This window comes from Planococcus citri, chromosome 3 (assembly GCF_950023065.1).
Source record: "Planococcus citri chromosome 3, ihPlaCitr1.1, whole genome shotgun sequence".
Classification (NCBI taxonomy): Eukaryota; Metazoa; Arthropoda; class Insecta; order Hemiptera; family Pseudococcidae; genus Planococcus; species Planococcus citri.
The window spans coordinates 52,716,479-52,733,276 of record NC_088679.1 but is presented as its reverse complement, the minus strand read 5'-3'; the positions used below and the strand labels follow the sequence as shown (position 1 = coordinate 52,733,276).

General features: G+C 34.1%; 5 protein-coding genes across 12 annotated transcripts in view; 1 reads left to right on the top strand and 4 right to left on the bottom strand.

Moving 5' to 3' along the window:
* LOC135840327 (oxysterol-binding protein-related protein 9) overlaps positions 1 to 439 on the bottom strand; it is a 45,040-nt gene extending 44,601 nt beyond the window's left edge. Inside the window, exon 1 of one of the 2 annotated variants that reach the window (XM_065356796.1) lies at positions 125 to 439. In XM_065356796.1, coding sequence (XP_065212868.1) covers positions 125 to 223 — 99 coding nt within the window. In that variant the 5' untranslated portion in view covers positions 224 to 439. The remainder of the gene's footprint in view (positions 1 to 124) is intronic. The other variant, XM_065356798.1, reaches the window with a different exon arrangement.
* Positions 440 to 857: 418 nt separating this feature from the next.
* Positions 858 to 15,187, top strand: DMAP1 (DNA methyltransferase 1 associated protein 1). 2 transcript variants are annotated; one of them, XM_065356778.1, is made up of 9 exons: positions 858 to 1,082; positions 9,945 to 10,191; positions 10,296 to 10,465; positions 10,831 to 11,049; positions 11,122 to 11,232; positions 11,311 to 11,505; positions 11,593 to 11,734; positions 14,818 to 14,972; positions 15,040 to 15,187. In XM_065356778.1, exons 2-9 carry the CDS (start codon positions 9,972 to 9,974, stop codon positions 15,103 to 15,105), a joined length of 1,278 nt encoding a protein of 425 aa, XP_065212850.1. In that variant the 5' UTR covers positions 858 to 1,082; positions 9,945 to 9,971; the 3' UTR covers positions 15,106 to 15,187. The 2 variants fall into 2 exon arrangements, with proteins under 2 accessions (XP_065212850.1, XP_065212851.1); XM_065356779.1 differs by lacking the exon at positions 858 to 1,082 and adding an exon at positions 9,813 to 9,831.
* On the bottom strand, positions 1,130 to 9,682 carry LOC135840316 (facilitated trehalose transporter Tret1-like). 6 transcript variants are annotated; one of them, XM_065356772.1, is made up of 6 exons: positions 9,554 to 9,682; positions 9,166 to 9,250; positions 8,679 to 8,767; positions 8,466 to 8,586; positions 1,607 to 8,391; positions 1,130 to 1,473 (listed from the first exon to the last, which is right to left on the bottom strand). In XM_065356772.1, the coding sequence occupies exons 2-5, from the start codon at positions 9,209 to 9,211 to the stop codon at positions 7,190 to 7,192; spliced, it is 1,458 nt and encodes a 485-aa protein (XP_065212844.1). In that variant the 5' UTR covers positions 9,212 to 9,250; positions 9,554 to 9,682; the 3' UTR covers positions 1,130 to 1,473; positions 1,607 to 7,189. The 6 variants fall into 6 exon arrangements, with proteins under 6 accessions (XP_065212844.1, XP_065212847.1, XP_065212845.1 ...); XM_065356775.1 differs by having other exon boundaries at positions 8,679 to 8,764; XM_065356773.1 differs by having other exon boundaries at positions 9,166 to 9,260; positions 9,554 to 9,680.
* Mettl5 (Methyltransferase like 5) lies at positions 15,173 to 16,551 on the bottom strand. The gene is made up of 3 exons (XM_065356780.1): positions 16,312 to 16,551; positions 16,105 to 16,217; positions 15,173 to 16,010 (listed from the first exon to the last, which is right to left on the bottom strand). Exon 3 carries the CDS (start codon positions 15,865 to 15,867, stop codon positions 15,220 to 15,222), a length of 648 nt encoding a protein of 215 aa, XP_065212852.1. The 5' UTR covers positions 15,868 to 16,010; positions 16,105 to 16,217; positions 16,312 to 16,551; the 3' UTR covers positions 15,173 to 15,219.
* Positions 15,867 to 16,333, bottom strand: LOC135840610 (SOSS complex subunit C homolog). Its single transcript, XM_065357235.1, has 3 exons — positions 16,312 to 16,333; positions 16,105 to 16,217; positions 15,867 to 16,010 (listed from the first exon to the last, which is right to left on the bottom strand). The coding sequence occupies exons 1-3, from the start codon at positions 16,331 to 16,333 to the stop codon at positions 15,867 to 15,869; spliced, it is 279 nt and encodes a 92-aa protein (XP_065213307.1).
* Positions 16,552 to 16,798: the final 247 nt, after the last annotated feature.

Genomic DNA, 16,798 nt, shown 5'->3' with positions numbered 1-16,798 from the left:
ATAAGGAACGATCATCTCGATGCTATGAGATGAGATGATGCAGATGTGGTACAGGGTATAGAAGCAGCGGTAAAACTTCATATCTTGACACTAGTGATTTAATTAAGGCGTATGGGACACTTACCGTATAGTATGACAGTAATCCAGCATTGTCGTCCAAAACAAACCAGCGATATTGCCATCCTTTCATAACATTCGTCCACTTACTCAATGAACCTTCCATCGTAAATGAGTAATTTTTTTCAGTTCTCAAAGTGTTATTAAATAACTCGACTTTAGATTTACTTTATCACAATACACCATCGTTTCGATGCCTTAAAATAATGAGTGAAGTGACATTCTCAAAAAAGAACACCGACGCACGATTAAACTAACTAAAGATCATTTACTTTTCAAAGTTTTCTACTAATTAGAAATGATATCAAAATTGATTGAAAGATCAAAATCACGGAATGAGTAATGAAAATATCCAAAACTCAACTTGCACAAAAGGTCGCTAAATTTGTGACAAGTTGCATATCCGTTTGCCTAGAAAACGGAATCTGAAACGACTGCGAACTAGTTTCTAACAGATCAACGCTGCTGGGTGACCGAACGAATAACGTAACACTTCAACACATTTTTTCATGTTGGTAACATTTAAAACATTATTTATATACGAATAAATGCTACCAATATGATTGAAAATGTGCTGAAGGTGTAAAATTCGTTGGGCCACCCCATACATTGGCTTTCATTTCCAGGCAGCATTGCAGTTCAACAGTTCCATTTTTCACACCTAGAGTTCGTTTACCTTGAACTTGATCGGCTTAACAACCTGCTCAAAAATCCTATTTACAATTTTATTTTTTTTAAAAAAATTCAAAACATCTTTTGAAAACCGAATCGAGTTGTTTTTTGTCGGAAAATCGCATGAAAATCGGTAATTGATTTCCATTCTTGAATTATTTTATAAGTTTTCGATTATTATTTCACTTTTGGTTGTGACGAGCCATTATTATACAATTCAGAAATTCAATCTGTCATCTCCATCGGTGAATCCTAGCATGTTTCACACTCAAGAATAGAACTCGATTTTTAAGGTAATACTTCTTATTCTCCTATCAGTTGATGATTAAATAACACCTAATAGTTTAAATAATTAATTTTATTTACTTACTTATAATATACCGGAAACATGTATGATTATGCCTATGAAAATTCAACAATTATTTACTTGCACAGTTTCATTTCAAATCTACATTGTAGTGTCTGTTTATAACCAACCCTGCCTACTGCAACACAGACTTCTGAAATTCATTCTTCTACGACGATTGTAGTTCATAAGAATGAAGAAAGATATTCGCTGATGGAAGTATTCTGGAAGCATTTTGTTCGCTCTTGTATAGCTTCATAATCCGATATACCCTCTTTAAATTCCTCGGAAATATTTTTGAAATGGTTGAATAATGTAAGATATTCAATGAAAGCGATCTATAAAACCAAACATTATCAAATTATATTTGATTCAAACAAAATTATATTTGATTCAAACAATTCAAATTCAAAAGTTTTAAAAATACGAGTACCTAATAATCTGTAGGTATTAAATTCGAACAATTATTACCGTAGAGCATAGTAGAAGAACACCGAAGCAAAATGTTGTTATATTTTCTTCTGTGAGTATGTTGTTGGATTTTTCTTCCTTTCTGTTGCTACTGCAAAATTTACATTTGCTGTTGAATGCCTCATTTTTTCTTTTAGTAACCGGTAACGAAATCATCTTTGAGTAGTTTTTTCACAGTATTGATAGTTAGTTAATATCTAATATGTAGGTATATTACTGTCAATCGCTTCATCAATGCTTAATTAAATTATTATTATGTAACATAATCGTTGAATTTGAACTCTCTGTGATGTAGACACCTTTCTTTGACATTATCACTTATTGTAAAATCGATTCAGCCATAAAACGTGCTTTTATGTAAACGGTTTCGAGTACTCTTGTATGTACTTGTAGTGCGTGTCTGTCTATTCGCATTACAGCACTTGAGCATGACACCCCTATTTTCATTTCTCTCGTTGAGTTGTTCCCTTTACAAGTTCATAATTCGTATACTCATATTTTATATTAGTTGAAATTGTTCCTAGTTTGTTTTCTTCGTTTTCAGTTTTAAAATTCCAAATAATTCATAAAGGCAGAATTTTTCATCGATTCTTTATTCAATTTTTAAAATATTCAACATAATATACATAATACAATACTTTACAAAATTCAAATTAACGTTGACAGAATATCTTTAAAATACAACAAAACCAGTGATGGAAAACTGAAACTGAAACTGAAACTGAAACTGGTTGAAAACTTGAACTGAAATGGAGAAACTGAAACTAAAACTGAAACTAGAACTGAAATGAGAAAAACTGAAACTGAAAACTAAAAACTTGAACTGAAAAAAATAAAACTGAAACTGAAAAATAAAAACTTGAACTGAAAAAAATAAAACCAGGGGTGCTAACCTTAATTATTTAATTAAGGTTACGGTTTCACTCCAATTTTTTTGTTGACATTTTTCGGTTTTGATTTCAGTTTCGGTTTTGAAATTCAAAATTTCGGTTTCAGTTTGGGTTTCGGTTTTACTCACAAAAATTCCAGTTTTGGTTTCGGTTTTCGGTTTTTTTGGGTTTTACATATTTTTTTAAAAAATTTCTTCGCAACCCAAACAGCAACAACCAAGGACCGAATTTGTTAGGTTCAGTTCATTATATTTATCAATTTCCCTGGATTTCGACTTTCGAGTCTCAAAAGTCAAAAATTAGAAAAAATCTCCCCAAAAAAATTTAAAAAACCGAAAAAAACCCAACAGAAAACCTTAAAAAACCGAAAAAAACCCAAACTGAAAACCGAAAATAACCGAAATAAATTATATCGGTTTAGGTTTCGGTTTCACTCACGCTGCTTCATTATTTTCGTTCTGGTTTTTTACGGTTTTTAAAAAACCTATGAAATTTCGGTTTTTGTTTTCAGTTTGGGTTTGAAAATGGCTAAAATTATGGATCTTATTTGGGTTTGGGTTTGGGTTTTCGGTTTTTTGCGGTTACGGTTAGCACCCCTGAATAAAACTGAAACTAAAAACTAAAAACTTGAACTGAAATGTAAAAGTTTTGCCATTCACTGAATTTTGTCGACAAAATCATCAATCTATTTTCAAAATTTTCATTTTTTTCAAAAGCTTTTGCCTCGCTTCGCTCGGGCCAATTTGAATTGAACCCCTTCTTTCCGCTAAGAGTCAGAAGTCAGAGTTTGAAAAAACCATTGATGAAATTTAGAAAAAGTTGAATTCAGAAAAACCGAATGGCAAATTCTACCAATAAAATTGATATTGTTCTAATTTTTTAAACAACAAATTATCCAATCTTTTGCCCTCGTTGAGTTGCCAGCCTGGGTCAAAAAAACCTAATTTTTTCATTAAAATTGATATTGTTCTACTTTCTACTTTTTAAATCACAAATTTTCCAAAACTGAAAACTTTTGGCCTTGCTTTGCTGGGGCTGGGGCCATTCTAGATGCTACTTGTAAGTATACAAAAAATGCAAATTTTTCACTTTTTCTGAACAGAACTGATGAACTGAACTGATGAACTGAACTGATGAACTGAACTACTGGATCGTAAATTATAAAATTTCAATTATTGTGGCAAAATAACAATTTACTGTCGGCAAAAGGACGATGCAATCCTCCTTCCAAGTAGCATACCTACTATCAACTTGTCTTTTTTTCAGCCCCCAGCCCAGGATTTTATTTATTCATACTTAATTTTTGAGTTTGAAATGTTTGAATTTGAAATATGAAGTTTCTGTTGCCAAGTAGCAAATTAGATTATAGTCGGGGAGCGCACTTGAGGATAAATTGCACCCCCCCCCCCGGTCGATCCTCCGGGGCAACTTTTTTCTTGAAGGGGGAGTCCTAAGGAATATTTCTAGCCCTTGTACTCAAAAAAAAAGTGGCCCTACTTACAAAATGGTGGCCATTTTGATTGACAGGTCAGTCGAAATCGCAGATTTTGCGTTCCAACATAGGGCTTGCACAAAATTTTTCAAACTGTACAAAGGTAGATCGAAAGATCAAGCAAAAATTTATTACCTGTCAACATTTCAAGTGTTAAAGTACGTTTTTCGATTTTTGGCGAATTTTTGAAAATCAAATTTTGGCCAAAAATGAGAGGAAAAATCAAAATGTCGCCAAATAGACCAAGAAAGCTGAAATTTGGGATACACCCTATTTTCGACATGCCAAATCGATTGGAAACTGTTTCAAACCGTTTCGAGCAGTTCTGGAGCCTCCGGCAGATTTTTAAAACTCGAAATTCCCACAAAATTTCATCAAATGGAGTTGGATAGCCGAAATTTACTCTGCAAACTAATTTCAATACGCTACGAAGTCAACTGCAGGGGGATTTTAAGTCGTTTTGGAGCCTCCGGCGACTTTTTGAAAATTACTGGAGCCTCCATCAGATTTTTGAAACTTTATAAATTTCCTAAAAATTTCATCAAACGGAGATGGAAAGTCAAAATTCATTCTGCAAACTAATTTCAATACGCTACGAAGTCGTCTGTTGGCGGATTTCAAGACGTTTTTGAGCCTCCAGCGATTTTTTGAGAGGTCATGTGGTGTTTTTTGGAAAATTGAAATTTCCAAAAAGTAGCTGGAAACTTCAAAATCATTTAAAATCACTTGAAACCACCATGTAGTCGACTTAATATTGTATTGAAATTAGTTTGCGAAGTAAATTTCAGCTTGCCAACTCCATTTGGTAAAATGTTTCGGGAATTTCAAGTTTCAAAAATCTACTGGAGGCTCCAGTAATTTTCAAAAAGTCGTTGGGAGGCTCCAAAATGATTTGGACCCACTTGAAGTCGTCTTCAGAGGATGTTAAAATTGGAGTGTAGAGTAAATTTAAGCTTTCCATCGCCATTTGATGAAATTTTGTAAAAATTTAAATTTTCAAAAATCTGATGGAGGCTCCTTACAGAATAAATTTCAGCTTTCCAACTCCATGTTGGTGAAATTTTGTGGGAATTTCGAGTTTCAAAAATCTGCTGGAGGCTCCAGAACTGCTCGAACCGGTTTGAAACAGTTTCCAATCGATTTGTCATGTCGAAAATAGGGTGTGTCCCAAATTTCAGCTTTCTTGGTCTATTTGGTAAAATTTTGATTTTTTCCCTCATTTTTGGCCTAAATTTGATTTTCAAAAATTCACCAAAAATCGAAAAACGTACTTTAGCACTTGAAATTTTGACAGGTGATAAATTTTTACTTGATCTTTCGATCTACCTTTGTATAGTTCAAAAAATGTTGTGCAAGTCCTATGTTGGAACACGAAATCTGCGATTTCAGCTCACCTGTCAATCAAAATGGACACCATTTTGTAAGTAGCGCCAAGTTTTTTTTTGAGTACAAGGGCTAGAAATGTTCCTCAGGACTTCCCCTTGAAAAAAGTTGTCCCGGAGGATCGACGAGGGGGTGCAATTTATCCTTAAGTGGGCTCCCGGACTATTAAATTAATGTATGAATATGAAAAAATTCATGAAAGAAAAGAATTTTTTTTTTCATTTTGTTTCGAACCTTAATAAATGATGAAAAGTGAAAACTGAAACTGAAATGAAAAACTGAAACTAAAAACTTGAACTGAAAAAATCAAAACTGAAAACTGAAACTAAAAACTTGAACTGAAAAAAGTAAAACTGAAACTAAAAACTGAAAACTTGAACTGAAAAAAATAAAACTGAAACTAAAAACTGAAAACATGAACTGAAAAAAATAAAACTGAAACTAAAAACTAAAAACTTGAACTGAAATGAAAAAGTTTTGCCATCACTGAACAAAACGACTAGAAAGAATACCATACCTTATAATATTTATCTTAAATGGAACCTCCTGAGGTGTCACACTTCGATTTGAACGAGACCGCGATTTTTGGAAAGAGCATAGTCTAAAACCCTGAAAACCAAATTTTCAGCTGCCCAAGTTCATTTTTCGATTTTTGGCGAATTTTTGAAAATTCAAAATTGACTGTTTTTGGCGATTTATGCTTTTTTTTTAAAAGTACGTACTTGATCAGTAAAAATGGTCAAAATAAGCCCCAAAACTAATATCAATTACCCAAATCCAAATTTTACTATTTCCAGCCATTCTGGAGCCTCCAGCGCGAATTTTCAATTTATCCAGAATTTCGAATTTGCTCCAGAAGGCGTGAATATGAAGTTGGGCAGCTAAAAATCGAGTTGTATATTACACTCGACCTGTTTAACGAGTTTATCCACATTTGAGGCGATTTTGAGAGTGCTGAAGAGTGGTTTTTTGACCAGATTTTTCCAAAATTAAAAAATCAAAAAAATCAAAAGTTTCCCGTTTGTGAGGAAATTTTTGAAATGAGCGCGAATCGCTGTGTTTTGTCCGTAACTAACCCCCCAAATCCAAATTTCACAATTTCCAGCCATTCTGGAGCCTCCAGCGCGATTTTCAATTTCTCCAGAATTATGAATTTGCTCCAGAAGGCGTGGATATGCAGTTGGGCAGCTAAAAATCGAGGTGTGTATTATACTGGACCTGTTTAACGAGTTAATCCACATTTGAGCCGATTTTGAGAGTGACACCTCAAGAGTGGTTTTTTGAGGTGTCACACTCGCTCCAAAACGGCTGGAAATGGTAGAATTTGCGCTCCGGAGGTTAGTTCTTGAAAAAATACAGCGATTCGCGCGAATTTCAAAAATTTCCTCACAAACCGTTATCTTTTGATTTTTTTGATTTTTTAATTTTGAAAAAAGCTGGTCAAAAAACCACTCTTCAGCACTCTCAAAATCGCCTCAGGAGAAATTGAAAAATCGCGCTGGAGGCTCCAGAATGGCTGGAAAATCGTAAAATTCGGATTTGGGTAATTAATATTAGTTTTGGGGCTTATTTTGACCATTTTTAATGATCAAGTACGTACTTTAAAAAAAAAAAATGCATAAATCGCCAAAAACAGTCAATTTTGAATTTCCAAAAATTCGCCAAAAATCGAAAAATGAACTTGGGCAGCTGAAAATTTGGTTTTCAGGGTTTTAGACTATGCTCTTTCCAAAAATCGCGGTCCCGTTCAAATCGGAGTGTGACACCTCAAATCCCTCGTTAGGTATAGATAGTTTTAGTTAGATACCAAGTGCAATGTTACGAAGAAAAGTCAGAGGAAAGTTGCTCTAGAGTTCGTCCAACTGTTTCTGGGATACAGTAATATATGAATGGCACAGCTAGAAAACCTATTATAGCATATACGTAGAAAATGGCATAAGATGAGAGCACTACTGCTTGAGGGTATATCATTAAATTGATGAAATAAAACAAATTCACGGCGAAGACGGCAACTGACCCGAAACCTTTAGCATCTGCTGGGAAAATCTCACCTATTATCGTATAGGGAACTGTTGCAATACCCATTGCACTGAAGAATACATTACACCAAACAGCAAGGATGTGGATGTAGTCGACAATGTAAGGATACACTGTGATAGTGCTACTCAAATGATTGCATATTCCCAATACTAACGTGGTCGAACTTGCCACTAGTGACGATGTAATTGCAATTTTTCTCACCCCCATTCGTGGCAGAAAAGAAGTGTAGGAAATCTGACCCATTGCCATGATGAGACCACATATAAGAGTGGTTAAATAAGAATCGATAGTTAATGATTTGACGGTGATGATTTCCACCATATATGCGGAGTAGACTTGCGTACCAGAGAATTGTTGAAAAAAGAAGTACGCTGTTGTAACCAACAGTGGCATATATACATCTTTTCTCCTAACTTTCAGCAAGTATGAGAAAAGGGTTTCATCTACGTTTATGTCGTCGCTGATGGGTTTATAACTTGTCGATGATTCTATGTCAAAACGTTCGCAACCTAATTGATACCTAGCTTGTTGAGCTTCCTTAAACCTTCCCTGTTGATCAAGCCAAGCTGGACTTTCGGGTACAAAAACAAGTATTAATATCGATGATAGCAATGCGACTGAAGCGGCAATCAAAGCTACACCATCGTAATGAAACAAATAACCTAAAACATACGTGATAGATAAGCCCAGAGTAACGCCCAATATATTCCACGATGCCAAACTGCTCCTAAAATGCAAATTATCTGGCGCTAAGCTTTCTGCTATGTATGCAGTTGCTACAAAAGTAACTGCACCTTGAGATATTCCTATACATGTTTGACCAATGTAAAGATGAACCACTTTTGGAGAACCAGCCAGAAAAGCGAATCCGATAAATGCCGGTATGGTGTTGACAAAAAAAGCCAATTTTCTTCCGAATCTATCGATTACGTAACCAGTTATGAAGTTCCCAAGTATGGCACCTAGTGTAGGCAAGCTCGCTGTAAAAATGAATAACTTGTGCTTATAATGCGGTTTTTTATCTGAAGAACAGTTGGAATTTGGTTTAATTTACCGAACCACGAAGATTGTATCAAATTTAAATTCAGTTCAGGAAGAGCAATGGCTGAGAATCCGACTGACACTCCAGCTGGTAATGCCGGTAATACTATAATGATAACGAACATCAGTTGTTCCTGAAATGGATAAGTTTTTCTATCAAAATCATGATCAAATACTTGGTTGAAACTTAAATTATGTTTTATGCAAAAAATGACGAATTACTCACAAATGATATGGAATAATGATCCAAAACGGATGATCTTTTTGGTGGTAACAAGGTTTTTTTTTCTTCGTTCATTTTCAGGTGGTCATCTGCTGGCATATTTAGTTTTTTTATTTTAATGAAATTTATTTATTTTTTCATTCATTTAATTTTAAAATGAAATTTGAATCATTGTAAACGTAAGTCCTCGTATCATAAATTGTACTGCGAATTTAACTATTACTTATTTGTATTACCAGTTAAATTCAACATACGTAAGTAGGTATTTTTTGTCGTGAGTAGTTATCGAAATGCCTTTCGAGTAATATCAGTGATAAGAAAATACATTCATTATTCAATAATTATCTATACTATCAGTATGTTATGTTGCTCTTCTTCATACGATAAATTTCATTTCTTGAACCAAAAATGACTCGCTTTACAAAAATATGCATTTCAAGTTTTGTAAACACTGATAGGTATTTTACTTAGTAATAATCATTTTGCGTACCTTGTTCGATTCCGTGATCCATACTGGCATTAGATTCTGAATTCATTTTTCCAACAAAAAAAATTGAACCTCGCCCCTCGGAGCCCTGTAAAAAACTGTAATTTTAAAATTTACATAATGAAATGAAGTGGGCTTATAGAAAAAATTCCGGCAAAATCTCACAAATGAAAGTAATGTAGGTACAGGTAGGGAGCTCTAACGTTGCAGAATCATCATTTCGAACACGCTAAAATAGAAATGATTCGGAACAGAGATCTAAATCATTGCTATTTGAAACCGGTTTAAGATGTAGGTGATGCATAATAATATTTGGTTGTCCAAACTTTTAACCCCTAGTGTTGATTAAAATTGAAAGTTGATAAGAAGGTAATACAATATCTAAGCTTACCTTATCACGACTCGAGGAATTGAAATTTAAAAATACTCAACGAATTATTTGAGCTGCATTTTTATTCCATTATTGAGTAAAAAAAACGTACAGTTCACTGTGCAAATCTTATAACTGTAGGTAGGTACTAGGTAGATGTTTCGTCGTGAAGCGAACGTTGAATGCGCGGTTTCATCTTTTATCGTACTTGTTGGCCTTCAACAAGTTTACCTTATAATTATTGATATTATTTATGTCTACTTACGTTAACTTTTCATTCGGAAGATCAAATTTATGCGGTTAGTAACACGTTTTTTGTACTAGAAAAAAAACGTGTATACTCTGATCCGTATGTTATTTCATTTTCCGTTCATGCGTTATACATTTTTTCAATCTTTTCTATTGTTTTTAGGTGATCAATATTTGAGAAGAAATCACAATGGCTGATATCAGGGATATTTTAGAATTAGAGAGGACTCCGGGAACGGAGGGACTCAAAGATTCTATTCTAGGAACTAGCGATAAACTGAAATTCAAAAAGAATATACCTTTTACTGGACAAAGGCAGTCAAAGAGGCCCGAGGGAATGGCTCGTGAATTATATGCTCTTTTATGCAACGATAGCAAAGATGCTCCTCCGTTACTACCAACGGATACTGGTAATTTTTAATGAATTAAAACAGAATGCAATGTACCTAATACCTATACCTATTTAATAAGGAAATGATCAACTAATCGTCAATATGGGTCTCAATTTTCATAGGTATTGGTATCGGATATAAACACACGAAAGCAAAGCTAGGTATGCGGAAAGTTCGTCCTTGGAAATGGACTCCATTTACAAATCCAGCTAGAAAAGATGAGGCGGTGTTTTATCATTGGCGAAGAGTAGCCGAAGAAGGCAAAGAATATCCTTTTGCCCAGTTCAATAAAGTAAAAATTAAATTACTGCCATGATTTTATTTAAGGGTTCATTTGAAAAATGACCAACGTAAAAAAAATAATAATACAGGAGGCCAAAATAACGCATTTCAATTGAATTTTGGTGGATGACAATTTAATTCTGTGGATATGGGTTATTCTCCAAATCTAATCAACGTTCAAGAAATATGAAAAAATCAATTTTTGAAAAATTGGCTTCTTCTCCATTGCTTTTCCGGTGAAATTTTCTGTTAAAAAATGCATTGAATTTTGTTCACTAATTTTGACGTTGGTGGGTGTTTAAACGAACCTTTCAAGGTAGTACGTGTATTATTTTCAACTGAGTAATTGTTATTTTATTTTGATTTTTGAAATAGCGTGTTGAAATACCCGAATACACAGATTCTGAATACATACAGCACTTGAAATCGGAAGATTGGACGAAAGAAGAAACCGATCACTTGTTCGACTTATGCCAACGTTTTGATTTACGTTTCATCGTTATACATGATCGATACGATGTAGAAAAGTACAAAAAACGAGATGTCGAAGATCTCAAAGATAGATATTATTTTATTGCAAATACGTTGAAAAGGGTAAAATATTAAAATTCTCTGTTGTCCTTCCTCCAATAAAAAGTTACCCAATAAACGAAATTATGTTTCTAGATTAGACATACGGGTAATACACCTTTTCAAGAACCTAAAGCTTATGATGCTGATCATGAAAGACGTAGGAAAGAGCAATTAAACAGACTATTTTCACGAACTCAAGAGCAGGTTTGTTGTAAAAGAATAAATTGATGTTTTATCGTTTTGATTTTGAAATTGAATATTCTGATGAATTTTTGTATACAGATTGAAGAAGAGCAGATGTTAACTCAAGAATTACGTAAAATAGAAGCTCGTAAGAAAGAGCGTGAAAAGAAGGCTCAAGATTTACAAAAATTGATCACCGGTAGCGATAGTCCTGTTGAACCTCGTAAACAAGAGAAGAGGCCAGCTCAACGTAAACGTTTCCAAAACCAAGTTAAAGTCCGAACTGATCCAAATGTAAGCTACGAATTACGATGTGTTCACATTTTTTCCTTAGTCAACTTGAACTAGGTACATAAGATTTTCAAATTTTTCCTATTTCAGATAAACGAAGTGATTGGAATCAAATTTCCTGATCATAAAGCTAGTGGTGCAACGACAAGAACGTCCAGAATGCGATTACCTGCTAATGTTGGTCAAAAGAAAACGAAAGCAATCGAACAAAAATTGAAGGAACTTAATATTGGTGAATATAAGAAAATCTGCATACGATATTTTACAATTTTGTTGTCCGTTGTTTTCAGAGTTGGCGCGATTCCGACTTTTTTAAAAGAGCCGTGGGAATCGCTGGAATCGGATTCCGGATTCCGATTCCTAATCCGATTCCTTTTTCGGCGGAATCGCAAAAGTAGGAATCTCAGGTTCTTTAAAAATGGAATCGCGATATTTCTGAGTTCGCGGCTCCAGTAAAAACGATTCTCGCGGTTCCGATTCCGATTCCACCCGCGGCTCCTGTAATATAATTCTCGCGGCTCTGTAATGAGATTCTCACGGCTCCGTAATACGACTCACAATTTTTTTTTATAGTGAATAATTCAATAATGTTTGGAATTTCATCCTCTCGAATTTGAAACTACATAAAAGTTCATGAGAACTCGCGAACAATCAAAAGAATTGCATTAGTTACATAAACTTTTTTTAAATCTCTGTAAAAAGCAGGGACTGTTTCAAGTTTTGAAAAATATGTCAGTTGTGGAAAACTGACTTTTCACATCAAAATTACTGCTGTTTTGCTTCTTGAAAACTTCAAAATTTTGAAAACTTTAGCCCTCGCTTCACTTGGGCCAATGTAGTTTTCTTCTTCATACTCACGATTTTAAGAAACAATTAACCATTAAGAACTTAATAAAATTTTTAAAAAGTCTAGATCAGAGAGATCGAATTCTCACATTAAAATTGATGTTGTTTTACTAATCAAATCACAAGTTTTTCCAAAAAATTTTCCCTCGCTTCACTCGGACTAATTTGGTTCTCTTCTATGGTTGATTTAGATTTCAGAGAAATGTCAAAATCAGAATAACCGAATTCTTACATTAAAATCGATGAATGTTGTTTTACTTATAAAAACACAAGTTTTTCCAAAACTTGCTCTCGCTTCGCTCGGGCCATTCAACATGCTGCTTTCAAAAATTTTCAGAATTATGTACTTACTACTTACAAGGGAACCTCTTGAGGTGTCCGACTCCGATTTGAACGGTACCGCGATTTTTGGATAGAGTATACTCTAAAATCCCCAAATCCAAATTTTCAGCTGCCCAAGTTTATTTTTCTATTTTTGGCGAATTTTTGAAAATCCAAAATTGACTTTGTGTTTGTTTTTAAAAATGTACTTACTTGATCAGTAAAAATGTTCAAAATAAGTTTCAAAACTGATATTATCCCCCCAAATCCAAATTTAGCCATTTTCAGCCATTCTGGAGCTTCCCGCGCTATTTTTCAATTTCTCCAGAATTTTGAATTTGCTCCAGAAGGCATGAATATGAAGTTGGACAGCTAAAAATCGAGTTGTGTGTTATACTCGACCTGTTTAACAAATTTATCCACATTTGAGCCGATTCTGGAGCGAACATCTCGAGAGTGGTTTTTTTGACCAGCTTTTATTCAAAATAAAAATATTCAAAAATCAAAAATTTCCCGTTTGCGTGAAAATTTTTGAAATTGGCACGAATCCCTGTATTTTGAACCCAACAAACCCCCTGAGGCCGAGTTCCGCTATTTCCAGCCATTCTGGAGCTTCCAGTGCGATTTTTAAATTTCTCCAGAATTTTGAATTTGCTCCAGAAGGCGTGAATATGAAGTTGGACAGCTAAAAATCGAGTTGTATATTTCACTAGACCTGTTCAACGAATTTATCCACATTTGAGCCAATTCTGGAGCGGAAACCTCAAGAGTGGTTTTTTGACCAGCTTTTTTCAAAATAAAAATATTAAAAAATCAAAAATTTCCCGTTTGCGAGAAAATTTTTGAAATTTGCATGAATCGCTGTATTTTGAACACAACAAACCCCCTGAGACCGAGTTCCGCCATTTCCAGCCATTCTGGAGCCTCCAGTGCGATTTTTAAATTTCTCCAGAATTTTAAATTTGCTCCAGAAGGCGTGAATATGAAGTTGGGCAGCTAAAAATCGAGTTGTGTGTTATACTCGACCTGTTTAATGAATTTATCCACATTTGAGCCAATTCTGGAGCGGACACCTCAAGAGTGGTTTTTTGACCAGCTTTTTTCATAATAAAAATATCCAAAAATTAAAAGGAGGCCCAAGAAAGGCTGGAAATGGCGAAATTCGCTCTCGTGTGGGTTCAAAAATTTTCTCACAAACGAGAAATTTTTGTTTTTTTGGATATTTTTATTTTGGAAAGAAGCTGGTCAAAAAACCACTTATGAGGTTTCCGCTCCAGAATCGTCTCAAATGTGGATAAATTCGTTAAACAGGTTGAGTATAACACACAACTCGATTTTTAGCTGACCAACTTCATATTCACGCCTTCTGGAGCAAATTCAAAATTCTGGAGAAATCTAAAAATAGCGCTGGAGGCTCCAGAATGGCTGGAAATGACGAAATTTGGATTTGGGGGGATACTATCAGTTTTGGGACTTATTTTGAACATTTTTACTGATCAAGTATGTACTTTTTTCAAAAAAAAGCATAAATCACCAAAATAGTCAATTTTGGATTTTCAAAAATTCGCCAAAAATCGAAAAATGAACTTGGGCAGCTGAAAATTTGGATTTGGGGTTTTAGAACATGTTCTTTCCAAAAATCGCAGTCCCGTTCAAATCGGAGGCGGTCACCTCAAGAGGTTCCCTTGTTAGTTATTATGAAAACCAAACAGAAAAATTCTAGAAAATAAGTAGGTACCTTCTCATACTTAATGCTCAATGCATGTATCTTAACATTCAAATTTCAATTATTATCGGAAAAATTACAATTTTTGGTCGGCAAAATGACGTGATACACTCATACACCCCTCCAAATAGCATGACTTCGAACAGTCACTGGTAAAAAATAATCGCGGAGCCGCGAGAATCGTATTATGGAACCGCGAAAATCTTATTAAGGAACCGTGAGAATCGTATTGCAGGAGCCGTGAGTGGAATCGGAATCGAAGCCGCGGATTGAATGGAATCGCAAATTGCGACTCCGAATCCGATTCCCATTTCAAAGAAATCGTATAACAGGGAATCTAGATTCCCAATTTGATGGAATCGCGCCAACTCTGGCTTGTTTTTAATAATTTTGTATTCATTTTTTCCCCTATCATTTTGCAGAACTGAATCCGATTCCAACAGAAGAAGTATGCTCGTTGTTCAATGAGTTGAGAAGTGATATCGTAATATTGAATGAAATTAAAAATGCTTTGTCTACATGTATGTTTGAAATTCAAACGTTTAAACACCAATATGAAGCCTATAAACCAGAACAAGTATTGCATTGAACTTTTTTTTTTTATTATTTATAATTTTCCGTACTCAAAATTATTTTTATTTTAGACTTTGGAGATACCAGAAATTATTTTGAAACAAGATGATAGTTCAATGGAAGTTGATAAAAATTGATTTTTTTCATCCCATGTTATAATCTGTGAATGTGCTGAATGTATGTATCGTAAAAAATAAATATGAATAAGGAAAATAAAAACATGTATTTATTAATAGATTTATAACAAAATTTCAAACCATCTTATTTCGTAAATCCCAGAATCTATATAAATCAACGGCTATGTCAACAGATTTCTTTTTATGAAACTTGTAAGAATTAGGCAAATCGTATCGAAGTTCCGCAATAACCTCTCCTTTTATTTTCCACGATTCTATTTTCGATAAAATGTGATCCCTTGTGCTGGTTTTATGCAAAGAGTATACCGCATTACTCGACAAATTAATCGCAGTTTTCAAAAATTTCATATCAATCCCTTTGTTATGAGTACCAAAAGGAGGATTCATTAAAACAGTATCGAAACACTTTTGAAATTTGGAAAGATCATTCTTATCAACGTCGCAGAGAACTGTATCGAAATTGGCAAATTCAAATTCATCCATGTTACTTTTATACGTATTTAAAATATCTGCATCTATGTCGAATCCTATACAAAACGATGATCCAAGAAGAAGAGATCCAATCGATAGCATACCACTTCCACATCCTAAATCGGCGACAAATTTTTCGTTCAAATCGTCGAATGATGACTGAGCAACATGAAGCATACAAGCTGCTATGTGAGGAGGCGTTATGTATTGTTCCAAAGATATTTTTGGTGATGAAAATGTCTCCACGTCTTGAAGATATTCTTCCAGTTTACTGCGTTTTATCGTAGCCATTATTCAAACCTCGGTAAAACTGGCAGAATTGTGTTTCCAAATGACGAATCTTGGTTGATGAAGAATCCAAACGATTGAGCGTTTATAAGAGTAGGACGATGTGGTACCGGAGGAATGTGGACATCATTATTCGTGGCAACATTCTGTAATATAGATGAAATAAAAGTGTGCATGATAATAGAATGAGGTAAATATACAATTTCGGATAAATATGCACGGTTCAAATTGCGAACTCACTCTCGTAGGGGGCAAAGCAGTCGGTAATGCGGTGTTTAACGGTGGAACTCCTTGCTTCAGCAGGATTTTTTTTTCTTGTTGTAAGTCTTCGAAAATTTTCCGGTTCTGAAATTCTGTAAAAGAGAAGATTACGTTGAATGGAAGAGAATTCATTGTTACGAACTATATTACATACATAATTTTATAATTTGAAAAAAAAACACCTACTGTTCTGTTGCGTGAATGCCATAAAGAAACTGATATTCACATTTATAGTAAGAAGTTTCAAATCGTTGTCTGATTATAAAATCAATGTCAATATTCTCCCTATGCGTACCGCAATGTAGGGTTTCTGTCAGACGTACAATTATTCGAGAATTTCAAGTATAATTAAGCAAAAAATGTCAATAGATCTCTCTCACCGATTCGAAATTAATTTTATTTCCATTGTTTTTGTCAACTTTTTTATCAAAAATTATCAACACAATGACAAGGAAGCCAAAATAGCTTTTCAAAAATTCTCTATTAATTTATTTAAAAATCATTTATTCAATATTGTTTGAAATTTTGTGGTCAGTGCAATAAATTTTCAATTTTAATACCATCTAATTTTAAAATCAATCAGTTTCTCGCAAAAATTAAATGAAGTATTTGAATATTCAGAAAATTCAAAGAGAATTTTTCAGATATGATATTGTCTGACTTTGGTCTGACA

Excerpts from the sequence above, each read along its gene's own strand:
- Mettl5 (XM_065356780.1), bottom strand. The coding sequence starts at position 15,867 with ATGGCTACGATAAAACGCAGTAAACTGGAAGAATATCTTCAAGACGTG.
- LOC135840610 (XM_065357235.1), bottom strand. The coding sequence starts at position 16,333 with ATGGCATTCACGCAACAGAACA. Across the intron at positions 16,218-16,311 it reads GGCATTCACGCAACAGAACA|AATTTCAGAACCGGAAAATT; the intron begins GTAGGTGTTTTT and ends TCTCTTTTACAG. Across the intron at positions 16,011-16,104 it reads CTGCTTTGCCCCCTACGAGA|AATGTTGCCACGAATAATGA; the intron begins GTGAGTTCGCAA and ends TCTATATTACAG.
- DMAP1 (XM_065356778.1), top strand. The coding sequence starts at position 9,972 with ATGGCTGATATCAGGGATATTTTAGAATTAGAGAGGACTCCGGGAACG. Across the intron at positions 10,192-10,295 it reads GTTACTACCAACGGATACTG|GTATTGGTATCGGATATAAA; the intron begins GTAATTTTTAAT and ends CAATTTTCATAG. Across the intron at positions 11,050-11,121 it reads TTGCAAATACGTTGAAAAGG|ATTAGACATACGGGTAATAC; the intron begins GTAAAATATTAA and ends TTATGTTTCTAG.
- LOC135840316 (XM_065356772.1), bottom strand. The coding sequence starts at position 9,211 with ATGAATTCAGAATCTAATGCCAGTATGGATCACGGAATCGAACAAG. Across the intron at positions 8,587-8,678 it reads ATCATTATTCCATATCATTT|GAACAACTGATGTTCGTTAT; the intron begins GTGAGTAATTCG and ends TATCCATTTCAG. Across the intron at positions 8,392-8,465 it reads GATACAATCTTCGTGGTTCG|CGAGCTTGCCTACACTAGGT; the intron begins GTAAATTAAACC and ends TCATTTTTACAG.